Genomic DNA, 12,006 nt, shown 5'->3' on the forward strand with positions numbered 1-12,006 from the left:
GACCAAAGAGTTACACCCCTAGGGAAGGGAGTAAAGGTGTAGTACACAAAACTGGGGAGGGGCCCTATATTTGCTACTATATTATTTCAAGATTCCTCTTTAGCATGTATTCTACTGCACAGGCAGGACTGACCCTTGTTAGTAACACTAAACATGTTTTTTATCGCCCTTAAGTTTGGTTTACAGAAAGGTATACATGGACTGGGCATCGCCTTTGCTGATGTGGCAAAGGCCTTGGCATGCTGGGACTGCACAGAGATGCCAAGCAGCATTGCCACTGGCTTACCATGGAGAGTACAATCCGGCAATTACTCTGCATGGCAGTGGCTGCACCATTGGACTGATGCTGACCCACTAGGGGCCTAGGGGGCCTCCCTAGCCTCTGGATAGTGTACAGTTTTAATTATACATTGTAGTTAGTATTTTCTTTCATTGTTACAACTTGTATTGCTGCTGTGGAATTTGAGTACAATGCTCCAGTTTTCTCGCACAGGGCCACATTCAGAAGAATACTGTCGCGTAGATTGTCAGGCGAGAATCCTGGAGCGGTGGAGTGTCATGTCAGGGTGACCATAGCCAGGATCCTCACCTCTACATGCATGTATTTTTATTTGCTTAGGTTACCCTTATCTAAAGATAATTTCTTAGTGCATAAGTGTTATGCCATCACACAGCTCAGACTGGCCAGATGCCACCTTTGTTAATTTTATGTATATATACAAGCCCCTTATGTTCAAGGGGTGTGGGTGATATTGGATCCCCAAGTACTCGCCCACCGCCACAGGACAAGAGTGAAGGTGGGTGACCCTGTGACTCCCCCGTTCTTGCTTGCCACCATGAGAATTGTAAGGCAAATCCTCTTCCCATCTTCACCCGCAAGAGTGAGATTACACTAGTATGATTTCCCCCTCCAACACTCCACGGTCGTTTTTTAGTCTCCATGAATCTGGACATGCAAGTCCAGGAAGCAGAGTCCCAAACAAGATGGGTGTAAACAGGTCCACACCAAGATATGTCATAATTAAATGCCGAAGGTTAAATATAAAGAGAGAATCTTAAAAGCTGCAAGAGAAAAGCAGTTAGTTACCTACAGGGGAGTTCCCATAAGGCTGTCAGCTGATTTCTTAAAAGTAACTTGGCAGGTTAGAAGGGATTGGCAATAAATATTCAAAGTCATGAAAAGCAGGGACCTACAGCCAATATTGCTCTATCCAGCAAAGATATCATTTAGAATTGAGGGGCAGATAAAGAGCTTCCCAGACAAGAAAAAACTAAAGGAGTTCATCATCACCAAGCCATTACTATATGAAATGTTAAAGGGACTTATTTAAGAAAAAGAAGATCAAAACTATGAACAATAAAATGGCAATAAATGCATATCTATCAACAATTGAATCTAAAAACAAACTAAGCAAGCAAGAAGAACAGAGACAGAACCATAGATACTGAGATTGCTTTTATGGTTGCCAGGTGGGAGGGGTGTGGGGAGCAATGGGTGAAGAGGAGGGGATTAAGAAGTACAGATATGTAGTTACAGAATAGCCATGGGGCTGTAAAAAGTACAGTATGGGAAATGGGGTAGCCAAAGAACTTAAATACATGACCAATGGACATGAACAATGCCATGGGGATTGCCTGAGGCAGTGTGAGATGCTGGGTGGAGGGGGGCATAGATAAAAATTGGGACAACTGTAACAGCATAATCAATGAAATATAATTTAAAAAAGAACGGTTCAGCAAACTACAGCCCATTGACTGGCTCATGTGTAAATAAAGTTTTACTGAAACACAGCAACACCTATTTTTGTATTTTTGGCTGCTTTTGTACTACAATGGCAGAATTAAGTAGTTACATCATAGACTCTCTGGACCCCCAGCCTAAAATATGTACTTTGTGACCATTAAAAAAGTCTGCCACTTTTTTAAAAAAAACTTTAACTGTTTTATTTTTTTTATTTTAGAGAGGAGAAGAGAGGGAGAGAGGGAAAGAAACATCGAAGTGAGAGAGGAAAATCAATCTGCTGCCTTCCAAATGCATCCCAGCTGGGGACCGAACCTGCAACCCAGGCATGTGCTGTGACAGAGAGTCAAACCATCAAGCCTAGGTTTGCAGGACAACCCCCAACCAACTGAGCCACACCGGCCAGAGCAAAAGTTTGTCGCTCTTAATCTAAGGTAGCACCTAAGAAGCTAGGATTAAAAAAAGAATAAATAAAATTCAAAGTAAGTAAAGTAAATAAATAATGATTATAAGAGCAGAAAATTATTTTTTAAAAAAACAACAAAGAAAAATCAAGAAAACCCAAAGTTATTTATTTGAAAGCAATAAATAAAACTGAAAACCCGCTGGCTAAACTGATCAAAGTAAAAAGAGAGAAAATTCAAATTTCCAATGTTAGGAATATAAGAGGCAATGACACTACAAATACTATAGATATTAAAGAGATAATAAATATTACATAAAACTTTATGATAATGGCAATACTGAAAGTAAGGTTTAGTAAAAGCAATTTTAAAGGACCACCTTAATCTTGATTTGGCACATAAATTCTCAATCCTTTTAAACAGGTCCAGTTGTTTTAATAAAGTCAGTTTTCTTCTGTGTCCAAAAAAGCAATGCCTTTTTATATAATATAGCTAACATATTAAAGCTAAAGAACAGCTGTAGGTAAAAGAGCTAGAAAAGGGAAGAGCGGTTCATTCAATTACACATTGAATCTTCTGCTAATCATATAATTATTCTTTATTCAATATTTCAGATTTACAGTGTATTACCTGGAAATACACAATACAGATTATAAGTGGAAGTTCAGTGAGAACACTGTCTCACTGTAATTATTAAAGCAGGCAAATGCTCACAGAGTAGATCTTTATTTTTTTCTCATTTAAAAAAAAATTTATTGTTGTTCAATTACAGTTGTCCCAATTTTTTCCCCATTGCTCTCCCCTGCCCCACACCACCCCCTACAGTCAATCCCCTCCCTGTTGTCCATGTCCATGGGTCATTTATACATGTTCCTTGACTAAACCCTCCCCCTTCTTTCTCCTCTTATCCCCCTCCACCTTCCCCTCTGGTAGTTGTCAGTTTGTTCCTTATTTCCATGTCTCTGGTTTTATTTTGCTCATTTGTTTGTTTTGTTCATTAGGTTCTACTTATAGGTGAGATCATATGGTATTTGTCTTTCACCGCCTGGCTTATTTCACTTAACATAATACTCTCCAATTCCATCCATGCTGTGGTGAAGTAGATCTTTACTCTTAAAAAGCAATAATGGGGATGGAGAAATGGAAAAAAAAAAAAAAAACCACACTTCTAGGGAAGCAGGCCAGGAAAAATGTCATCAGATAAAATTGTGAGATGTGATGAGTGAATACTCCTTAATATATTTTGGCTCTGTTTTCAAACATTCTAGTTCCTTAAAGCTGTGTTAATCTGGATTACCACCTTCTGAGTCAACATGTCTTAGACAAGCATGCATTTATGAAACTTAACATTTTGCATTAAAATGATCATTGTCCAGATTTGGGCAGATTAGATTGTTTTCTAATCCTGTTTTTTGACCACAGAGTATTTATTTCAGGCAATTACAGCTTTAAACAAAAAATTCTAAGAAACTTAACATGCAGAGATGTGGCATCGATCTCTGCCATTTTATCTTGTCATGAGATAAGGATGATAAAACAAATCAGAAGAAAATGTGTTTCATTTTCAAAATTAGAGTATCCTAATCATTTTCTTGATGTGAAAAGTTTAATGAAAAGTAGATTGATCTATTTTGGGATGCTTAAGTCTCTGGCAAATTTAAATTGTTTAAAAAAATAATAAGCCAAGTTCTTGAGTCATACTGAATGATTCACCCATGAATTCTTGAGGTGATTAATTTAAAACAGTTTCAAAGAAACAATATCTTCACATACCTACTCTAAAAAAAGAAAAAAAAAAAAACAAAAACAGAAGAGAATAACAGTAAAGGGGAGTTCATCTAGAGTAGAAAAGGTGAAGAATCAGGACAGAGAAGAACCTCGTTAGCCCAACTGGCCAACCAAAGCAGATGAAGTCAAAAGCCACATCATAAGGCAAGGGAGTGCCCCTGAGAAAGAGCTGAGTGTTGGCTTCTATGGAAATAAAGTATTCCTTTTTTGTTTCACACTCCTACTCACCTCCTCCCTCCCTTTTACTTTTTTTCTGGATCCCCAATCGAGAGGAGAAGTAATTTGTATTGTTCAGATTCCAGGAACCAAGAAGCCCACATGCCTTAGGGATCCAGCTTTCAAAGAACGCAAAAAGGCACAGGGTTCATGTCATGGTAACTTATGCATCTATTCATAGAAAATGTGGGAATAACGGGACCTGCTTCCTCACAGAAGAGACCCAATCACTTTTTTCCAAAAACTCACCGCCTTTTTCCTCACTTAACGGTGACCCTTGAGATTATCACCTGGAACCCTGTCAGAGCTCCCAGGACTAAGGTGAGGTGTTGGAGACAGAGGTTCCCTGCTCTGGCACCCTGGCTTCATTCTCTCAGGCATTGCACTACCTTTTGATGGTATCACAGTGTCAGGACCCAGGATTCTGATTTTTCACACACTTTTTTTTCTTTATCCTTAGGCTATTTAATTATTAAAAGTTTAGAAAAGGAAAGTATATTAGAGTTCTGCGTGCAATTCTGGGCCAAAGTACCAGGTAACAAAAATTTTTTTTTAATTACTTTGCCTTATTTTGCCTCCCTTTTCTAGGTATCCCTTAGAAACCCCTCTGAGACTAGAGGTGAGGCACAGCTGAGCTAAGGTAGTATTTAGGTATTCCTAGGTCCCGTAGCAAAAGTGGCACTTCTGTATCACTTATGAACACATCCTAATATTATCCAAATTTCTTAAGCAATGTAAGAATAACCTTGAGATTTTGATTCTCAGCTAGGGAACATTTAATACATAGAAGGCCAAAGCAATGGAAAATCCAGAAGAAGCCTCACAGATATAAATGATAAGGAATCATACATAGTACACTCTTCATGCTTAGAAATTTTCCTTTTTTTCTGTTCAGTTCTTTTTTTTATTTACATTTGAAAATTAACTCTCATTTTATTATTTACTAAAATAAACTCTTTGTATATATTTGAACATATCTGTTTGAGATTTTTAATGACCCATGCCTATACTTATTCATTTATAGGACACTTTCCCCTACAAATCTCAGAATAAAGCCAATACTAGTTATTTGGTAGCAGCTCAAGACTTAACTAGAGCAGGAACTAAACAGCCTCTAGCTAAGCCCTGGCTGGGTGTTCAGTTGGTTAAAGCATCATCAGGATACACCAAGATTGCAGGTTCCAACTCTGGTCAGAGCAGACACAAGAATCAACCAATGAATGCACAAGTAAGTGGAACAACACATCGATGTTTTTCTCTCTTCCATCAGTAAAATCATTTAGAGGCTGATATTTATGTATTCCTGCCCCTCTCCCAAAGGACTTGCAGTGGATCTCTTAGGAACATGCTCTAAAACCTCAAACTGTGTCAGATTATCAGGTCCTGTGGGGCTTAAGACCTTCCTGGCCTTGACTCTATCCATTCACTGCTCCTCTTAACCTTCTCTTATTTACAAAAGCAATGCAAGTACTGCCTAGAAAAAGTTCACAAACAAACTGGATCTCAGCTACAGCCTGGAAGCATTTCCTCTAAAAGAGAAGCACGTAAATGTTTATTCAAAAGGAAAATACTCTAAAAATGCATTTGAAAATAACAATCACATTCAGAATATAGAAAAGTGTAAGTACTATGGCTGTAAATGAAAAAGACATAAATTTGGGCAAAACCCACTGCTTTCACATAACAATCATTTCCAGAGAGTCTAGAGAGTTATTCTTGTCTTTTTCACACACCCTTTCCTGCTAAGATACCCATGTAAGTTTAGGACAGGCTGGGTATCCCTCCATGTTTACTCAGAAGCAGTGGAGATAGTACAAACAACTGGCAGTGACCCATTCAGAGATGCATATGGGACAGCATCAGATCTAGAACAGAAGTTTTAAGAGACAAGGACCAGCAAAGAGGTCTATACTTCTTTTTCTAATGCAAGAGCTGGAAATACATGTATTGGAAACTGGTCACCTCACCACAATATTACTTTAATGTTGGACGGCCAGATAAATGTACAGAACGCGCAGTTAAAGTAGAATTAAACAGCAATTAATTTTTAATAAATGTATGTCCAATGTCATATTTGGAACATACTTATACTCAAAAATCATTTGTTGTTTATCTGAAACTCAATTTAACTGGGTGTTCTCTTTGTTAAATTTGTGACCCTATTTAATGTATCTTTTAAAATTATCTGTAAGTGCCCTTGGCTCTAGATGTTTTTTATCTTCAGGCCATTTTTATACCCTCAACTCCAGGAGCATAAAACAAATTGCTTACTTACTATCTCTTCTTCAGTGTCTAACAGGCATTTTAAACCTAACATAACCAAAGCAGAGCTCCAGCTGTCTACCACTGTCCCCTTCTTCTCTCCAGACCTGCTCCTCCTGCAGTTGGCCTCACCCCACTTAAGGATCTATTCTTCCACTGCTTGGGCCAAAAATTTGGTGTCATCCTTTGCTCCTCTGTTTCTCTCACCCCTCAAATCCTGTATTTTTCTATGACGGCAGTGAATCAGAGGACTCTGTACACTTGAGGCCAGAAAACAGGTTGAAGCATTACACAGGGGAACAATTTTTAACATAATTCCTATTGAGTTCAATTTTTCAGCTGTTTTAGACTTAAATAGGCATGCTGATTTCAAAACTGCAGTTTTCTTCTGTCACATCAAGTTTTTTTCTGTACAGCTTATCTTAATGTGACCACTCCAGGCTGGATCGAGCCTGGATCGAGGGAAGCGCTAGTGCCCTCCTTTTGGCTGAGAGCAAACTTCCCTTGAGTGGGAAGGGTTGAGGGCTAACCTTGGAGACCAGCAACAGGTTCATACTTGTCTAGGCTATTCAATTACACGTGAGACAACGTGGTGAGAGGTTGTGTGCCGCTCTATATAGTGAATCATATTCCGAAGTGTAGCCCGAGTTCTTGTCTGTATACAAGGAGTTAGCAGAATTTATTTTTTTATTTACATACATACTTATTTCCTTTCCTTCAGATCATGTCTACCTCTTCTATTTCTCATTGTAAATGCCTAAACAACCCTGATTCATTTTGTTATATCTGTGGCAGTTTCACCATTCCCAGTCAAAGGCCAAAATTGGCACATTTGTCAGGCAAACTTAAAGTAAAACTTGGTGATCAAGATAAGGCTTGGGCCGCTCACAAGGTGTGTAAGCAGTGTGTTGAGAGTTTATGGATGTGCATGAAGGGAATACATGGTAAGTTGCCATTTGGTATGCCTATGGTTTGGCGATAGCCCAGAGATCATTCAAGTGATTGTTACTTTTGTATAATGAAAACGTCAGGATATAACAAGAAAAATAAATGTAAAATAGAGCATCCTAGTCTACTATCAGCTATATACCCAGTGCCTCCTTCAGCTGAAATCCCAGTGCCAGTTTTCATTGAACTACCCTCTTTCAAAAAACAGGAGTATGGTGAAGAACTAAGGGACAGCAATGATGAAGATTTTGAAATTGAAGATGACTCAGTTCATAAGGGATTTGATCAGCATGTATTGAATGATTTGGCCCAAGATTTGGCACTATCCAAAAGGCTTCAGAACTCCTAGCATCAAGACTGCATGAGAAAAACTTGCTTGAAAAAGGAGCGAAGGTATCCTACTTTTGATCAAGAGAAAGTACATTTCTGCAGTACTTTGATGGTGGCTTTGTGTATTGCCATAACGTACATGGTTTAATGGAGGAATTCCAATCTATAATGCAACTCAGTGGCAACTGTTCATTGATAGCTCAAAGCAGAGCTTAAAGTGTGTCCTCCTTCACAATGCCAATTTATTTGGTGTAGTCCCACTTGGCCATTCAGTTTGTTTTTGTGAATAATATGAAGACATAAAGAGAGTCATTGATCTGTTGCAATATCACAAGTATAATTGGATCATCTGTGTTGACCTTCAAATGATCTGCTTCCTTCTTGGTCAGCAACGTGGATACACTAAGTATCCCTGTTTTCTGTGTATGTGGGACAGCAGAGCTCATGAGAAGCATTGGCTGGAGTCAAATTGGCCTCCAAATCTGACCTCAAACCTGGTGATACAAACATTCTACATGAGCCACTTGTTGACAGCAAGAACATTATATTCCCACCTCTTCACATAAAACTGGGTCTGATGAAGCAATTTGTTAAAGCTTTGCCAACTGAAGGAGACTCAAGTATCTCATTTTATCATTTCGTAACCTGTCATTTGAAAAGATAAAATGCCTTAATATGTATGTTTGGTAGCAGAACTTTACTACTTGTACACAATTTGACTTAAAGTAACAATATTTAGCTTTTATATGAATAAAATAATTCTAAATAAACAGTATATTCAGGTAATTTTTTCTTTATTTTCCTTTGTATGTACATTTTATATGATTTTTGGGGACAAAGGGAGGGTATCCTGTATCTTAAAAAGTTGACATGACAGAGAAAAACTGGAGTCATTTTTGGATTCAGATGCCAAAAGTTAGTCAAAAACAAGTGTCAGATGTAACTCAACGAAAATTGTGTTCCCCAGTGTTATGGTCAATGAAGAAATATTCCCCCAAGGACCTCTGCACAGAGTTTCTCCTGGGCTAGAGGAGGTTGTTCCTTGGAATCAGGGAGCCTCTTGCTACATTTGAGTCCATCAATCAATAAATGATTGTTCTTAAAGAAGGGCAAATGTGAAACACCTTTTGCATTTATAAACTCAGTCAATCCATGGCTTTCACTTTCACTTCCAACAAAGCTTAAAATGGATAGTGGGAAGTGCTAATTGTTGTTGGGGCTGAGGAGAATTCAATATCTGAGAGCCCAAACCATACCCTGGTAATTAAATGAAACATTTTTCACTTGAGTATCTAGCTTTCCAGGCTCTTAGAAATCCTTTCCCAACCAGAAGACCAAGGAGTTTCATAAAATTAGTGGAGAGTGTGTAAATCTATATAATATCCAAATCACAGCTTATAATTTCAGACATTTTATGCCAATTCTTTGTTTAGTACACAAGATAACTGTTGGGAGGTCATGTCAGATCTTTCTTATCAAAAATCAAAAAACCTAGTAACTAGATAATTAGAGTAACTCAGGGAAACCTAGTTTTATTCACCAGTCCAGACCAATAAATATTTTGTCTAAGTTCCCATAATCATTAGCTTCTTAGATGTATAACAAGAAGCAATAGCTTCTATTATGCTGCTAATGCATGGCAAGAGCTGCTGGAAAGAACAGCCTAAGCAAAAAGCACTTTCTGGCTTATCAATGTCTTCAGATACTTAAAGTCCTAGGCCTGATGCTCAGCAGAGCCAAACTGGAAGGTGTTTTCTGTCATATAGTTTTGCTACATCGTTGTGTCAATAGCAACTTATCATATAACGTGTCAACAATGGCACGTACATTTTCAAAAACAGTCAATATGATTAACAATGTCATTTGTAAAAGTGACAAGGTCAAAAATAACGTAGGTAACCACACAACAAAAACAACTTAGAAGATTATATAAATAAACTACCTTGAACCCCCCTACCAAATAATCAAAGATTTGTACAAAAATTAGGAATTAAAAATGTAAAGAGAAACAGACATTATTTTTCCTGTGGAATACAAATAAGGGTAAAGTGTTTTTTTAAGTTTTGGAAATGACTTATGTGATATTCAAAAGTTCATTGCAAAAGTTCAATTTTGGTAAGTACTTCTCTAGTATATTGACACTGTCTCCATGTCAGGCATTTTTCTTGCTTTCAGATTTTGAGGAAACAATCTAATTTGAATGGATATTCTATTTTTTTTCTTTTTTTCATATTTCAATGTCAAAAGTTTCCATTCCTTTAAAAGAACATAGCAGGGCTTGTTTTGCAATGTTGCTTTACCCGGGGTCTCTAAAATTTTATAAAAGATTCTGTCGATAACAAAACATGCCTTTCAAGCTATATAAAAAGATAATTGAGTCTTTTTTTTAATCTCTGCAGCTAAGTATAGGGCTGTATGGACAGCCTGTGGAGGCAATTTCACAGGTGTCTAGTCAAGTGTCTGGAAGACTTGATTATTTTGGGGGGGCGGGGGAACTCTATCAGTCAAGAGCACTTTGAATGTTCCTTCCAAGTTAGCAGAGCTTTCACCCATTTCTTATAGACTCCCATAGTCAGTTTTCTTCCAATTGATGAATTTACTAACTCTGACTGCAAATATTTCACTTTATCTCATCATTTTACTGACAACCTCTGGGTAACGGCTTTCCTAATTAATCTCTTCCAATAATCAAAATTTCACGTAAATGTATTTAGTGATTCTCTTAGACCATCTGAAACACTGAAATCTGTAAATGACAGCAATCATACTATTCAAAACATTCTCCTGCACATGTCACAAGAGGAAAACTACCCACCCTGAAGTATCGCTATTAATGTCAAACAGATTGTCATCTGGGAAAACACAAATGCATCAAAATTAGCTTTGGGCAAAGTACAGTTCTACGGAAAAACACCAGGTTTTTATGTGCAAATGTCTTAAATGTCTGATTGAAATGTTTCAAGAATGAGTTATCAAGAAATCCTACTTCTGGGCTCCATAATCCAGGAAAATGTTATAATCAAAATAGTTTCACAGTTAAATGGATTTTCATCTTAGCACACCATGATTTCACCGAAGATGTATTTGCCCCAGTTTTTAGTAAACATTATAAAGAAACGTTTGGTTTCCAGCTTGGGCCCAGGGTTCTATTTAGCCTATCAAGGAACAGACCTGTTATAAACGCCGGGATGCTTGCCAGAATTTTTTTTCCTACAACTCTTAGTAAAGATCATACCTCGAAAGCAATGTGTGTTGCAAACTACGCAAATTGAAGCTCCCACTCCCGCCTACATAGCTTGGCACCAGCGGCTTTTGAGGTATCCCTGGCCTCCTCAAACTCAGACTGAATCTCTCTCCACCACCTCTCCCCACCTTCCCACCACCTTGCTCAGCTCTGCGGAGCTCAGCACAGAGCGTCCCCGAAGCACTTGCAGAGTGAACTGATGGTGCCACCCAACTCCCAGCCCTACGCACACCCAGAAACACACTCCCTCCCTTCGCTGCAAACTGCCCCCAAATTTGTCACCCACCTCACCCCTACTATCCAAACCCCCACGTCCCTATCGCTTTTTCCCTCCTCCTGGTGGTTTCATCCCCAACACACCTGTCTGCCCCTAGGACTGCCAGACGTCAGGTGCCCACGCTGCGCCCTGTCCAGAGCCCCTTCACTCCAACAGGCACTTCGCACTCCGCCCCGCTGAAGGTCAGTTTGCTCCGAGCACCTCTTCCATGCTCGTGCCCACCCGAGGACCGCCCCCGACTCCCACCCGCGCGAATGCGGGGGAAGCAGCACCAGTCATACCTGCAGAGAGTGCAGCGGCCAAGGCGAGCAGCAGGAGAGCTTGGTGGAGGGCAACGCTGAGCACTCGGGTCATGGCCACCGGGCGGCCGCGGCGGGGCTGCGAGGCCCCAGAGCGGAGCTAGGTGGCCCGGGCAGCGCCCGCAGTTTTAAAGTTCTCGGGGTGCAGGAGGGAAGCGCAGCCCCACAGCCGTTTGAAGTGCGCGGTTTGCTCTAATCCGTGAGGGCGGCCCCCTCCTCTGCTTCCCCCATCCCACGCCCCTCGTGGCTGGCGTGCGCAGCGCTCCAGCCACTGACCCCAGAAGCCGGCTGGAGGGGAGCGGTGTGGGGTGGGGAGGGAGGGGCGACAGAGCCCGCCCCTGCCGCGCCTCCGCCCCCTGTGCCTTCTCGTACCCGCCTGTGGCCTGGCGCTGCCCGGCAGGCGGGCAAAGGCGGCACGATGGCGAGGAAGTGAGATCGCCCAGAACTGGGGGGGAGGGGTGAAAGGGAGGGGTGGCTCGCAGCTCCCAAGACTGGAG

General features: G+C 40.1%; 1 protein-coding gene across 1 annotated transcript in view; it reads right to left on the reverse strand.

Moving 5' to 3' along the window:
- The window catches only part of ACVR1C (activin A receptor type 1C), a 101,249-nt gene extending 89,537 nt beyond the window's left edge, over positions 1 to 11,712 (reverse strand). The window contains exon 1 of the mRNA XM_090267567.1: positions 11,492 to 11,712. Within this exon, the coding sequence (XP_090123693.1) occupies positions 11,492 to 11,564 (73 nt within the window). The 5' untranslated portion in view covers positions 11,565 to 11,712. The remainder of the gene's footprint in view (positions 1 to 11,491) is intronic.
- Between the last annotated feature and the right edge of the window lie 294 nt (positions 11,713 to 12,006).

Source organism: Furipterus horrens, unplaced genomic scaffold (genome assembly GCF_987537825.1).
Source record: "Furipterus horrens unplaced genomic scaffold, mFurHor1.1.pri manual_scaffold_1, whole genome shotgun sequence".
Classification (NCBI taxonomy): Eukaryota; Metazoa; Chordata; class Mammalia; order Chiroptera; family Furipteridae; genus Furipterus; species Furipterus horrens.